This window comes from Stegostoma tigrinum, chromosome 19 (assembly GCF_030684315.1).
Source record: "Stegostoma tigrinum isolate sSteTig4 chromosome 19, sSteTig4.hap1, whole genome shotgun sequence".
Lineage (NCBI taxonomy): Eukaryota > Metazoa > Chordata > Chondrichthyes > Orectolobiformes > Stegostomatidae > Stegostoma > Stegostoma tigrinum.
The window spans coordinates 20,220,303-20,236,345 of NC_081372.1; the positions used below are offsets into that span (position 1 = coordinate 20,220,303).

Consider the following 16,043-nt stretch of genomic DNA (forward strand, 5'->3'; position numbering starts at 1 on the left):
GCCGTGATCATATTCAAAACACAGTGGGCTTAATGGATCAAATAGCCTATTTCTGCTCCTATTTTCTATGTTGCTTTATTTCCAACACTGCACTTACTTGTATGGACCAGCAAAAAATATCCTTTCACAAATATCTTTGATTGCGGCAGAATTCTTCAACTTTCTTCATTCTTTCACAAAAGATTACTTCAAAAAGTGCAGTAATATATAATACAATTAGATATACTATGAGTAATAAATCTGTGTTTTCTCTTTCTCAGGGGCTGTAGTCATTGCCTTTGTTGTCTGCTGGCTCCCATATCACATACGCCGACTTATGTTCTGTTATGTCCCCAAGCATCGCTGGACAGGGTAAGAGTTTAATAATTGACTAGAGTTCTATTTTGATGATCATGTTCATGGTTAATACTGATGCAAAATTCAAAAGAGTGTTCTATTAATTAATATACTTTTATTATGATTTATACGGCATATTACTGATTTATAAACAGATGTACTGAGCAAAACACTCATGCCTTGATATTGACTTCACTGACTCAAATGAGTTTAATTTCTAAAATTCAACTCCACTTAAGTTTCATTTTCCTACATGAAGCACAATATTCAAAACTGGATACATGTCAGGGACCAGAACCAAATGACAAGAATCAAGATGGATATGGTTGACCAATGACCACCTTCTGTAGTTTACACCACTATGAGGCTGGAAAAATGAATGATTGCCTGCATCAAATCATTAACTGCACACAAGTTTGAACTGTCAGGTGTTTTGGCTTTATTTTTAAGAATAAAAAGGTTTAGTTTCATATATATGGATATATGAGATGATGTGTATCAGTTTAAAACATTGTTGTATTATTGGCACAATGACACAGAATCAACAAATAAATGTAGTTTTATTAAGTCGCGCTCAAAAACTAAAACTGTAAATACAGCCCTATCGCCTTTAATCACAAATTGTAAAACATGATCTAATGCCTGACTCTATTGACATTTCTAGCTTTGCAAATCTGTCGATTTATAAAACATAGAACTCCTGACTTGGTGCCTTTCCTTCAACCCACTTTATTTTTATTTAAGCAATTACAATATGAGATATCATAATTCAAAACTTTCCAGCAATTGTGTGCAAGATGATTTTATTCTGCATGGGATTTAGATGTGACTGATAGGAAGGAAGCCTGTGTGCAATCAATTCAGGTCATTTGTGAAGCCAGACCTGCTGACCTTTTCCAGCAACTTTGTTTTTGCTCAGGTCATTTGTGGTTGGTTATGAGGTTACAGGAACAATCTACATTATGCTTGCCAAAAATATTTGCAAACTGAAAATACCTTATAATCGTTAGCAGTTTAAAGGTCCCATGAACTGCTCCAAGATTACAATGACATGATATCTGTTATGCTTATTTTATAGTTGAAAAGCACCTAAGAGATTGAAATAAAACTTGAGACAGTCTGAGCAAGTTAGGATCCCGATGAGTTGTGCTTGCATTGACCAAATAGCCACTTGTTTCCCTGATTGTTCTGATGTGAAATTACTTTTTGGCTGTGTGTTGTATTTTGTCAGAAGTGTGGCTGAATGGTTAGCATTGCTGCCTCACATCAGCCGGAACCTGGGTTTGATCTCACCCTTCGGCAACTGTCTGCGTAGAATTTGCACATTCTCCCCTTGTCTGTGTGGCTTTCCTCCCACAGTCCAAAGATGTGCAGGCTAGGTGGATTGGCCATGCTAAATTGCCCGTAGTGTTCAAGGATGTGCAGATCAGGTGGGATATAGGGGATGGGTCTGGGTGGGATGCTCTGAGCATCAGTATGGACTTGTTGGGCCAAATGGTCAAATTCTATAAAATATGCTTAGAAGGTTCAGAGGAAATCAGCAGATATTTCAATGCAATTTTTCACATTATTAGACACCTTTCACAATGTTCTAGATAATCTGGTAACTCCGAATCAATGGACCACAAGTTTGTGAATCTGAATTTTCCTATTCATAACAGGAGAAAAAAAAACTGACTGGAGATCTCAGGCTTTGTCAACTGCCCATACTGATGTACCATTTTGCTGTCACTGACATTTATGATAATTTTTTTGTGAATATAATTCGTCATGTTCAGCTTTTGTAACCACGGATTTAAAGATGACAGAAACTGAATGGGACACAGTAAGAATATAAGAACTTAAGAAATAGGAGCAGGAGTAGACCATTAAGCCTTTAGCCTTCCTCACCATTTTATAAGGTCATGACTATCAGTTCCAGGCTTCAACTGCTCTTTCTTGTCAGTTTTGCATAGTCCCTAATTTCTCAATATTTCAAAAAAATCAATCTGCCTCCTTTTTATATATTTTCAGTGATTTAGCTTCCACCACACTTTGGGTCAAGGATTTCTGACATGTACCACCCATTGGAAGAAGAAATTCCTTTGCCTCTTGGTTTTAAATGCATTTTCTCTTATTCTGTAAGTTTGTCCCCTATTTCAGGATTCCTTTACCGGTTGAAATAGCTTTACAGCATTTACCCTTGTCAAAATCTCTCAGTATCTTAAACCACAGTGGCTCAGTGGTTAGCACTACTAACTCACTGCACCAGGGCCCTGAGTTCAATTCTGCCCTCGAGTGACCGTCTGTGTGCAGTTTGCACATTCTCCCCATGTCTGCGTGGGTTTCCTCTGGGTGCTCTGGTTTCCTCCCACAGTCTAAAGATGTGTAGGGCGAGTGGATTGGCTATGCTACATTGCTAATAGTGTCCAGGGATGTTTAGTTTAAGTGGGTTAGACATGGGGAAATGCAGGGGTAGGGGAATGAGTCAAGGTGGGATGCTCTTTGGAGGGGTGGTGTGGACTTATTGGGCCAAATGGCCTGTTTCCACATTGTAGAGATTCTATGATTTAAATAAGATAAACACTCCTTCTTAATAAATCAAACATTTCATCCCAGCAACCAGCTTTTGGTGAATCTCGTTTGAAATGCCTCTAAGGCTAAACATTCTTTCTCAAATGTGCACTAAAACTGTACAAAGTACTCCAGGTGCAACTTCAGTAACACTGTGCAGTTGCAATGAGACTTCCCTAGTTTTAAACTAATCCCTAGCAATAAAGGTCAAAATTGCATTTGCCTACTTAATTAATTGCTGCAACTATGTGCTAGCTTTTAGAGTTTCATGTACAAAAAAAAAGCTCTCTGTGCTGCACTTTTTTCTAGTTTCTCCATTTAAGTAATGGTCTGCCTCTTGATTCTTCCTAATAAATTACGTGACATCATAGTTTGCTATCTTCAACTCTATCTGACATGTTTTGCCTACTCACTCAACATATCTACATTCCCTTGCATTTTCCTTATGTCCCCATCATACCATGCCCTTCCTCATATTTTTGTATCATCAACAATCTTGGATACGTTATATCTGTTCCTTCTTGCAAGGCACTAATGTAGTTAATATATACTTGAGGCTCTGGAACAAACCCCTGTAACACTCAATTAGTTTGACCTTTCCAACCTGAAAAAGATTCATTAATCCCAACTCTGTCTTCTGTGTGTTAACCAATCCTCAATCTATATTAATGCATTATGCACAATACTGTGAACTCTTATGTTATGCAATGACCTTTCATGAGGAAACTTATCAAATGCCTTCAGGAAATCCAAATATATTACATACACAACGATTCAACTGATTACTTACTTACCTCATTCACCTGACCTACACCTTGGCTGTGCCATTTCAACTCCCAGACCTGGACCAGACATCCTCCCAGAAAGTGATGGACCAAAGTTTCATGGCCTGGATGCCTACGCTCTACCTCACCACAATCAGCCCACCCCACCCACACACTCCATCCCTCCAACCACCGCTACATCCCACCAGACTCAACATCCTGCTTCCCCAACCATTTATCTGGCTGTCAGAAATTGCAGATAATAGTACAAACAGATGTATTGTGACAATGTGGAAATGAAGCAATAATTGAAATATAATAAATGGTCCTTTTACTCTGTAGAAATGCTTAGTGCAAGGGATATTGGGCTTTCCTTGCATCCAGTGATGCTGAGGGTTGCCAGCACAATGAGGTGCCTGACAATACGTCCAAAGGCAAACAGTAACATTGATGGGAATTGTAATTATTAAAGTATTTCTGATCTTCCATTAAGTTTTGTGAAGTGTTTCTTTCATTTTTGTTCATCATTTTAAATTGATGATCCGTTGTTACTGACTAACCAGTCCGAAAACATGGATTTTGGTATTCATTCTATTAATATCCTTCATAATTCAAAAACCCTTCAAGTCTGTTCTCAGCTTTATCCAGTGAAAGTAGTCCTGTACTATTCTTATAACCATATTGTCTCATTCATTGAATTATCATGATAAATTCCTATTGAATATTCTCCACAGCTTTAATGCTCTTTTTTATAATGAGAGACTTACCACTGACAACGGTACTGTGTTCTAGTTTATATCATACGTAAAAAAAACCAAAAGAACTGCAGATGCTGTAAATCAGGAACAAAAACAGAAGTTGCTGGAAAAGCTCATCAGGTCTGGCAGCATCTGTGAGGAGAAAATCAGAGTTAGCATTTTGGTCTGAGGAAGGGTCACGAGACCCAAAACGTTATCTCTGATTTTCTCTTCACAGGTGCTGTCAGACCAGTTGAGTTTTTCCAGCAACATCTGTTTTTGTTCTTAGTTCATATGCCTTTTATTAAATTTCATTGTTCCTTCTTTACTTTGGAATCTATATTAATGCACTCATTTGTTTTTAAATGCTCATTGGATATGTGTGTCACTGGCTAAACCATGCCAAATTGCCCTGAGTACAGCAAAGAGTCAACCACATTTCTCTGGGTCTGAAAGCTTATGTTGGCCAGACTGATTGAAGTTGGCAGCTTTTCTTCCTTGAAGGAATCAGTGAACCATCTGAGTTGTTAATGATAGTGATTACACGACCATCATGATTGAGCAAGATGGTGGAGATAGCATGTTAGGTAGTGTTAGGGATCCTGGGTTGTCCATTCCCTTTTGGCTGACTGGCTACATTCTTCTTTTCTTTATTATTTCTTCTTATTAGTATCATTTCTTAACTTCACTTTTTGCATCAAATTAATCTTTTCTTATTTCTGTGCCTGAGGTGCAGTAGTTTTGGTTAGCCCATGGTCCTCAACAGTTAGAGTGGCCTCCTGATCTCAGTCATTGGAGATGGCCTCAGTTCTAGGCAGTTGTGGCTGCCTGCCCCATCCTTGGCAGCTGGACAGGCCCTAGTCTTCGGCAGTGACCAGTTCGTAAAACCAAGAGGCAATGGAATGAACAAAAAAATGATACTTGTCTTAACTCTATCTTTTTTTTAATATATAATTAAATGGCACTGCCTTTGTGGTAACTCATACACATTTCACTGTATTTTCAAAAATACAAGTAACAATAAATTCCTAACTATCTATGTAGGGTGATATTATGGCAGTGGAAATAGTCTTCGTGCTAGTACAGACAGCTGGTTGAAAGTTCATCCCATTGTAAAATATGGCACTAAAATAAAATTGTCTTGTTTAGCCTTAGACAGTTGTCAGGGAGAAAGATGGTGTTGGCCACCACCACAAACACCAGAGAAGTAGTATTAAACAAACTGATGGGCCAGGAGCAAATAACACCCCTGGGTCTTCATGACTCGCATCCTAGGATCTTAAAAGGGATAGTTACAGAGATAGTGGATGCATTGATTATAATTCTCCAAAAATCCTTGAATTTTGGAGAAGTACCCAAGGTTTGGAAAACTGCCAATGGGACACCTGAACTTCCACAAGTTTAGGACCTAAGATAAGAGCCCACAGTGATGAAGGTAGTATTAGCTAATAAGCAGGAAACAGTGAGTGGGGATGAGGGGTCGATAACCAGGTTGGTGACCTGTGACCACTGGGGTTGCAAAGGGATCAGTGCTGGGACTTCACCTGTTTACAATATATATTAATGACTTGGAGGAAAAAAAGCAAATGTACTGCAGCCAAATTTGCAAACAGCATAAAAATAGGTGGAAAGGTCAGTTCTGAGAGGGATATAAACAGTTCACAAAGAGATATGGATAGTTTAAGTAAGTGGGATAAAATATTGGCAAATAGAACATCTTGTGGGAATCCGTGAAGTTCATTTAGGAAGGAAGAACGAAAAAATGTGTTATTTAAGTGGAGAAAAACTACACAAGGGGACTTGAGAGCATTTGCCCCTGAAACATGAAAGCTAGCACACAAGTGCAGCAGGTAACCAGGAAGGCTAATTGAGTGTAGATTTGAAGGAGAGAATGACCATCAGTTATTGACAATATTAGCTAATATGGGATGATAATGCTGTAATGGTAATGTAACTAGACTAATAATTCAAAAGCACAAGCTAGTGCCCTGGGTGTGCAGGTTAAAAACCCACGATGGCAGCTATTTGAATTCAGTTAATAAATCTAGCGCATATAAAGAAGTGCTAGTTTCAGTAACACAGACAAAGCCCTAAATGGTTCATTAATGCCCTTTAAAGAACAAAATCTATCATTTTACCTGAATTGACCTACATGTGACTCCAGTACCTCAACTGTCTCTGAAATAACCCAGGCCAGACACTCATTCAAGGACAGTTAGGGATGAGTAATAAAAGTTGAAGAGGATTGAGGAAATAGCAGATGGGATTCAAACCCTTGGCATGCTCATTTGGATAAATGAAGAAAATCTTGATGTCAAAATTCAGCAGAGGCTATTAAATGTTCATTCGGAAGCTATGGCTGATGTAATATTGCTTGATTAATTTAAGGTAGATTAGAATCCTGTGATAGTTTGCATCTGTTAAGGGCCATGAAGAAATATGATGAGAATTTTCTGTTATTTGTGGTTTATGTGTGATTGATTGCTATTTCTTTGTCAGGGAGTTAACCTTGTAGAAGGGGGCAAATGGACCTAATTTTTTTAAAAATTCTTTTTCTATTCTTAATATGAGACTCTTACAATGTTAATACAGTTTGATAGTTTTCAACTGACATCTTCTGGAGTACAGCAATTTTGGATGGATTCTTTTTTATAAATTTGAGAAATTCTCTTGCAACTTGCTGTAATGTTAATGACTCTTGTGTCTATAGAAAGTTGGATGGAATATTCTTAACCAGACTACCCAATGAGTATCTCTAACACATTGTGTTTTGCTTCTTAGTGTGTGTTTGTGATTAATTCTGCTGCATTTTACAATCCTAATCTCTGTTATTACCTCTTCTAGCTTTCTCTACGATTTCTATCATTACTTCTACATGGTGACAAATGTCCTCTTCTACGTCAGCTCCACTGTCAACCCTATCCTGTACAACCTGGTCTCTGCAAACTTCAGGCAGGATTTCCTCTCAACGCTTAGCTCCTTCTGTCTTCACAGGCGACTAAAGGCAAAGACACCTGCACTTAGCAGAAAGTCAAACAGCATTTCCAGCAATCATACTTTCGCCAGTAATGTCACCAGGGAAACTGTGTATTAGCATATTCTAATTCAAATTGCCGAAATAGAATGGGGAGGAAGTAACAAGATGAATAATCACAATCAGGAATTGTGAGGGCAGTCGCAACAGTGCTCTCTGAATATTTTTTTTCTAAGTAGCTTCACAAAAGAGCTTTGCAAAAATTGTAAGGTGGTGGCCTGGTGTTTACATTAGATTTCCTCATGTTTTTGTTTTCAACCTAAATGCATCAGGCAAAAGTGCACAGGATTTCAAGTACACATCATATCTGATGCAGATTGAGTTTCTGTTATGTTTTTGGGCTGGTTTATAAAATATTACAATAAAGCACCCCAGCAAAACCGCCCCTCACCCCGGCATGAATTAATCACTATTGGTAGTTTCCACTCATTGTGCTTAACAGCAGACATTAGACATTGAAAATTACTTTTTGCATGCAGTGATGCTAAAAGCTTCTGATTATAACACTTATCCGCTGAGAAGCTGATCATTGAAGACAATCATGAGCCAGTGATTGTGTATAGTTCCTTCATGTCATTTTGAGTTATTTAAAATCTGATTACTCGCAGACAGTGAACTGATTAATTTTTTTTTGTAATAAATCCATATTCGAATGCATTAGCCAAACTGCACCAAGTTGCCACTCTGCAAAATACCAAGGAATAATGCTTAAAACCCAATTCAGCTGGTTGACAGTCACTCAGATAGTAAAACCTGCAGCTGCTGGAGTCAGAGATAACACAGTGTGTAGCTGGAGGAGCACAGCAGGCCAGGCAGCATCAGAGGAGCAGGAAAGAGATGTTTTGGGTTGGGACCCTTCAAAAATGACCCAGGGTCCTGACCCAAAAATGTCAACTTTCCTGCTCCTCTGATGCTGCATGGCCTGCTGTGCTCCTCCAGTTCCACACTGTTATATCAGCTGGTGATGGCAGGTTTTAATTAACTGATATGCAAGTAAGTTTGACCACATTCTGTAATTGTAATACTTCAATAATATTACAGATTAGTTTTTTTTCCAATCCTGACATGCATTTATCATATATGATTTTGCTTATTCAGGTCCATGCTCAACGCATTAAAAAAAAACTTTGTTCAGAGGCTACAAATATATTTAAATCTAAAAAAGTACTTTAAAAAACACTTCAAAACACTTAAAAACATTAAAGTATTCTCTGATATTGCACATTATTCCAGTTTGATATCTCTTACCTAAGAACTGAAAACTCTCATAACTGTCATTGAAATAAGTTATTCATTTCTCCTATGCAGTTGAAAAGAATAATGTCAAGGTAACATCACACATAAAGAAAACACATCGATATACTTCCAATTGTATTTCACAGAAACATTTTCATTTTGCAAAAATGTTGTATTTGTGAAACATTTTTATTTGTGTGCCAGGCTGGAAAGCACACTATCACAACACAACTCTAATAGCAACCATTTTACACTTCTTATGTTGCGAAGTAGCTGTCTGAAGAGTAACTATTGGATAGTAATCCAGCTTTCACATTATGGTTGCTTTACAGTATTTATGGCTGAAAGCAACTTGAAATTTAAAGTTACATCCTGAGGAAAATTGCTTTGCAAGAAGTTACATTTATACATTACTAAGAATATATGGTATACTCTAAAGGTGCATTCTAGCATCTGTGCATAAATCTATTGGTAATGTGAATTGTGACTTTATATAATTTTATTATAATTTAATAATATGATTATTGATATGATATAATCCTTTGAAGGCAGGTTTTATATTTTAAAAGATAACTTATTGCCTTTTTGTTTTGGTAAGAAGAATATTTAAACATCAGTAATGTCAATAGCTTGCACCAAAATTTACAACTATTGAGAATTCATTTTAAGAATTAGCACAAGGGAGGTTGTCTATGAAGCTTTTGATCCAATGGACCATTCTTCCACAGAAGTCAGTTGTGTCCTGATTTTAACTGGAATTTTGTTTTCAGTTCAAAATTCACCTATTCAGAAATTTATTTTAAGAAAGGCTTTTAATCCCTGGGCCCCATTTAAAGGTTAGCTCCCTCCTCATTCCAGATGGAGTATCCTGGCAAAGTCTCACAAATACAGACTACCTTCCGTGAAGTTAGGTCCATGAGATTGGCTGCCAAACTGTGAACTGAAGTACAATCATGTAGAAAAGTTTTTCCTAGTCGACCATATTCATGCGACCTCAACCATGAGACACACACCATGCAGGCAGCTATCTTAAAGTTACTTCATTAAAATCACCATTCTGATCAGATTTCTTTATTGTGAACACCAAACATTGCATCAGAAGCGAAGCTGAAATTGAATGCTGAAGAGGTGTAAACAAACACAGATGACAAGATTGTTCAGAATTGTGAACACATCTAAAATAAATTTTTAAAAAAGAACCAGAAAGCAGGTCACAGCTGAAACATTTAAGCAGAAGGAGTAAGGCTGTCGCTTCACCCCTCTGAATTCCAGTTGAAATAAAAGATGATCTGAATCAAAACTGACAATTTTTGCATAAACCGTGGCAAAGTTATGAAATAACAACAGATCTGTTTAACAAGCTAAAGTAGCTTTTCCACATTGCTACTTTCTAATCACTGTTGGGAAGATACTGTTCCAAAGTGTATCCCTCCTCAATCTCTCACATGAGCAGAAACAAAACAGATTGGAATTCTTGAAGATACACTTAGAATCCCATTTAACTATAATTTATAAACGATACATGTTCAACATTAAACCCCAAGTTTAAACGAGAAAGGTTATTAATATGTGATCTCATTAGCACAGTTCCAGTGAATTCATACAAATGAAAGGCAATCAAATTAAATATAGGTTTGCATTAGGCATAAGAGATCCTGCAGTGAGAGAATGTCTACTGAAAGTGGGGAAATTCTTTTTCAAGAAGACAATTGGCATGTGCAGAAGTACTGAGGTTATAAATGAGCAGCTAAAACATATTCATGGTAGAACAAATTAGCCTTTGCATTATTCTGATAGATACTTCAAGCCCAAATGGCAGAATAATCATGGAGGAAGGGTAGGATGAAAATACAATGGGGGACATCATGCAAAGGAGAAAAGGGCATGCCCAGGATGGGAAAGGCAATGCTCTCACTGAAAGAAGCTGAATCATTTCGTGCACAAGTACACATTTACAAGGCCAACAAGGATACACAGATGGCCAATGGAAGAAAAATAATGGAAACTTCTGACAAATCTAAACCACCTCACCCAATCTCAGTTGGTTCAGTCTGGTTGATAAGGTGATACATGGTTTGTGGCTTGTAGTGAAGACTGCAGACAAAGGATATCCAGTTAACAAAAATTGACTGATAGACACCAATGTGTTTGCAGACTTGTGAAAATTGGCTCAAACTGATGATCTAAAAATGAATCTCTCAAAAATAATGTTGAGGCTATATGATGGCACCATACTCAAGCTAAGAAGACAGATTACTCTGTGAGCCCAATGCAATAACATAAACAAATGTTTGGCATTGTAGATCATAGACAGCAATCAAAGGCCATTCATCTCAACCAAAATAAATCTAAAGTTTGGACTGGTAATCCCCAATGTGGTGAAACAGATTTGCAAAATGTCACACTACATTGACCTATTGAGGACATCAATGGGTTCTCGGGTTTAGAATGTCTTCCGGGGACTCACCGTCACAAAGTAGACAAGCATGTAAGACAATTCAGCATCCATGAGTCAAGGTTCAGTATGGGGAAAGTTCCAGCAATCCTCAAGGCCAGCCTGAAAGACAAGATGAAAGAGCTGGTAAAGTAGGAAGTGATCAAGAAAGTAATCACTCCTACAGAATGGATCAGCTGCATGGGAGCCACAAAACAACATTGAGACCTGAGAGTATGCATCAACTCAGATGGTCTAAATAAAGCCCTGAAGAGATCTCACTGCCATAAGGTGAACAAACCTACAGTGCTCAATTCCCCTTACATACTGATCCAGTGTTCCACTGGGACCAAATGCTGGAACTGTTTGCAGTCTCAGTCATGCCCATGACCTAATTCTGATGCAGATTAGCCAGCATCACCAGAGGCAGGAGTTTTCTCCCACAATTTACAGAAGTCCCATTCTCCACCAATTTAATTCAGCCCTCAGGTGCATTATGTCTGAGGGAAAGGCAGCTTTGGGCCTGTCAGGTAGTCACTTTCCTTTTAGGCAGTGGAGAGGGTTAAATATATCTGCATCCCCATAAAATGTTACACCAAGTCTATCTTGAAATTCATAACAATCTTTCATTTCTAATTCACACCAGCTGTTAGACAGTGCTATTTCAGTTCATAATCAGCCTTTGATCTAATTAATAAAAATTAACAAACTATGGATTGGTGACTTATTCCAAAGGAATCAAGACTCAAAGCATTGGCACATTCTGCTACCATCTTCTTTTAGTTTGTTTTGTTCCTGTATATTCTCAGCTATTTTGCTGTTACTTTTGTTGGTCTGAACAAAATATACCAAGGGATCTCAAATTTTGAACTAAATAATAAGTTAGGATGTGTCTGAAGAGCAATTAATACATTTCAAAAGCCATTGTATATCTTACGGATATCTACTGTATATCACGGATCAATGCTGAGATGATTTTGCATGTATAACATGTTTTATTTAAATTGCTTGAAAATGTCTATTCCACGTGTCAGCTCTGGCTTCCAGCTCTTTTTACAGCTAGTTTATATTAAGCTCAGCCACAGCCGGACTGAACAAATCAAGCCTAGTGAACACTAATAGCAAACAAACTCATGCCATCAAACTCAACAATTGAACACTCCAAAAACAAAGGCAAAATACAGTAGATGTTGCAGTAAGAAAATGAATAAGATATGCTTTTATCAATTTACTACATTGTGTTTGCCGCTCATAGTGTGGCCTCCTCCATGTAAGTGAGACCAAATAGAGACTGGGTAAATGCTTTTCAAAACACTTCTGTTCAGTCTGCAAGCATGGTTCTGTGAATCCCATTGCTTGTCATTATAATTCTCGAATTAATCCCACTTTGGCATTCCTGTCCTGCTGCAGCATTCCAATGAAATACAATGCATTGTAAGGAGCTGTACCTCACCTTTAACATATTAATGCTAAAGCCTTCTGGGCTCAACTATAAGTTTCCCTCCATTTTTTTCTGTATTTAATTTTCTTACTGGCTTGTTCTTTTCTTATTTCTTACTTTATCCCATTATTTTGACTGGATAGCAGATCTGCAAAAGCATTTATATCTCACCAAGGCACTTCTTTGGGCCTGAGTTTTAATGAGAGAAGGGAGAGGTATGGGAGATCCACATCCTGAAGTAGGGAAGCATAAGCTCAACAGGGTCCAGAGGAGACTTACCAGGATGTTAATGTCTCCTCCTGGATGTTACCAGGAGGAGACGTTAAAGACAATTAAAGGATTGGACACTCTGGAGGCAGGAAGCATGTTTCTGCTGATGGGGGAGTCCAGAACCAGAGGACACAGTTTAAAAATAAGGGGTAGGCCATTTAAAACAGAGTTGAGCAGAAACTTCTTCACCCAGAGAGTGGTGGATATATGGAATGCTCTGCCCCAGAAGGCAGTGGAGGCCAAATCTCTGGATACTTTCAAGAAAGAGATGGATAGAGCTCTTAAAGATAGTGGAATCAAGGGTTATGGGGATAAGGCAGGAACAGGATACTGATTGTGGATGATCAACCATGATCATAATGAATAGTGGTGCTGGCTCAAAGGGCTGAATGGCCTACTCCTGCACCTATTGTCTATGTTAATGGGTGTAGAAGGTTTGAGTTCTGAAAAAAGACTGGATGGGCTGAGATTTATTTGTCTGAAGTGTAGGAGGTTGAGTGGCGACCTTATAGAAGCTTATAAAATAATAAGGGATATAGATAGGTGTAATGGTAGTTACTTTTCCTTAAGATGGGTGATTTCAAAACTAGCTGGCACATTAAGGTTAGAGGGGAGAGATTTAAAAAAGACAATTTTTCTATGAACTTCCAGAGTAAATGGTGAATCTGGGTACAATAACAACATTAAAAGACATTTGGATAAGTACATGAATAGGAAAGGTTTGGAGAGATATGAGCTAGGAGCAGGCAGATGTGGCTAGTTTAGTTTGGGATTACATTTGGCACAGACTGATTGGACCGAAGGGTCTGTTTCCGCATTGAATGACTGTATTTAATGGTTGCTTGGCAGTAAATTGGCTTGAATCCCATCTCCGAGAGCTCTGATAGTCAGCATTTCTCTACTCCCAGCAGCACAATGTGGAGCAGTGGTCACATCTGGGACTGCAGTCCATCCCTTTTAAAGTGTTCTGTGATAAAACCCAGAGTTTAAGGGAAAAATGGGGCCTAGGTAGGCAATACCTTCAAAGAGGGGCAAGAGGCTGGACACGAAATGAGGAAAAACCAAGAGGGGGCCTGTGATGGCCACAGGAGATAAAGGAGGCTCACCTTCTCATTGGCCATTAGTTGTGAATACATCCCAGTGGTATTGGGAGAAATCCTTAACTGACTACTAATTAGTTGCATAAGGCCTTCCATTAATGGGCTGCTGCCATTGTTGCAATGTGGCGAGGAAAGAGATGGGAGGCTTGACATTGGGAATGAATATCAAGTATGGTAACAATTTTAAGCCACTTCCACACCTCTCCCACAAATATCAGCCAACTCAGTCCCAGGAGGATCATGAAATCAAGCTCTGTATTTCTTTACCAGGCACCATTCACTTTGTCTTTTGTACAATAAAGCCTTTTGGTGTTGAATTTCTACAAATTTACGGCCTAAAACAAACATTCCCTTTTATCTAACCCTTTCCTTTGAACCACCCACCTCTCCTAACTTTCCAATGTTTTCCTTGCTCAAAACGTATTACATTTCTACTTTTCATCCTTTCTGATGCAAGGTCACAGACCCAAAGCATTAACTATGTTTTTCTCTCCACAGATGCTGCCTGACTTGAGTATTTACAGCATTTTCTATTTTTATTTAACTACTGTACTTCCCTGGAACTTACTGACATCATTTTGTGTTGATGCAAAAAGGATGAAAATAAGTGATTCAAACCATGATGGGAAAATAGAGATATCATCAAAGCAACACTCAAAAAATGAGCAAATGCAGCCAGTAAACCAAAATGAGAACAAAATCTACAACTTCCTTGCTCTGTGCACGTGCAATCATACACATAACTATAAGTACATTAACACATATGTGCATGCACACACACTCACATGAGTCGGATTGAGTTAACAGTCAGAATGTTTTAAGTAATCACAATTTTACAGCTTATTAATAAAACGAATAGATGGAATGCCTGCAATTTACTTCAATTCATTCACTGTGATTGTTCCTGACAACTAGGCACATTAGGTCAACCACCAATGATTGAGTGTTATGTAAGGCAAATTTGGCATTAGACAACTGTTGCTTTCAGTATCGTCACTCTATTCCAATGTGAATCCTTTTTATTTTATTCTCCTATATTCAACATAACCTCAAAAATGTGTAATATTATGTGTCTGAATGTAAGCTTGTTCCTGCATGTTTGGATAGATTACAACATGCAAACAACAATGTATGCCTACTCCATATTGTGCCAAGCAATTAATAACCTGAGAGTGGAACTATCCTTCAATAGCATTGTCCTTCCTTTCAGAAGGAAGTGATATAAATCATAAAAGTACATATTGATTCATATTTTTTGCAAATGATGAAATGACATTCCTGAGACAGTTTCTGTAAAGAGTAACCTGCCATAGAAATGATATCATAACATTGCATCGGTGTAAATTTGTTACAGTGATTTTGCTGCAATGGAGTTAATCATTGAAGTCTTATGACAGGTATCGGCTATGTATAGTAGATCTTCTCCATATGTCTCCTTTTTGGGAACATTTACAAAGCTTTTTGTGAGCAGATTGTTTGCATTTTGGAATTGCATATATATTTCCAGTGTTTACAAAGAAACTTTCAGGTTTTGATTAACTGAAGCCAAAAGTTAGCTTTCTAATATAAAGGCTTTTCTAAACTGTGTGTGTGTTAGGTCAGGATTCTTGTTAGACTGTCTGTGCTATAGATTGTATGTAAAACATGACTAGATCTTTAAAAAAAACATGTTCAGCAATGGCTAGTGCAATGAATGTTTGAAAGTACAGATGTTGTTCAGTGTATCAGTATTTTCAGATTGATATTTATCTGTTAAGTCTACGTTTGGTCTAATATAGTGTTAAGCATTGTTCAACTTACAATGTTATGCTCTGTTAATGTTTTTTATGGCTGTCAATGTGTGAGTTTCCGCTGTCTGTATTTACTGATTCTTTTGACCCTTTAAATTCACAAGATATACAAATCAGTTCCCAAGAAATAACTACACAAAGTTCTGGCTTACACATTGCTTTACTTGTAATATTGGTTACCAATGATATGAGTTTTAAGTTAGCAGTAGGTATTAAAGAGAACAATAAAGTTTCAGATGTGGAAATTCATTTGGTTCAATTGAGAAGCCAGAGATCCCTGGGAGTTTCTTGTCTTTCAATTGCTGTGAAACTTGGGGATTAAAGGGTTCAAATTGTGCACAGCCAGTG

The 16,043-nt window shown here is 37.8% G+C and overlaps 1 protein-coding gene across 3 annotated transcripts in view; it reads left to right on the forward strand.

Moving 5' to 3' along the window:
* ntsr1 (neurotensin receptor 1 (high affinity)) overlaps nucleotides 1-16,043 on the forward strand; it is a 107,433-nt gene that overhangs the window by 36,133 nt on the left and 55,257 nt on the right. Inside the window, exons 3-4 of one of the 3 annotated variants that reach the window (XM_059652763.1) lie at nucleotides 261-351; nucleotides 14,404-15,930. In XM_059652763.1, the coding sequence (XP_059508746.1) occupies nucleotides 261-351; nucleotides 14,404-14,419 (107 nt within the window). In that variant the 3' untranslated portion in view covers nucleotides 14,420-15,930. Of the gene's footprint in view, nucleotides 1-260; nucleotides 352-7,234; nucleotides 7,599-14,403; nucleotides 15,931-16,043 lie in introns of those variants that run through there. The other 2 variants (XM_048550155.2, XM_059652762.1) reach the window with 2 other exon arrangements.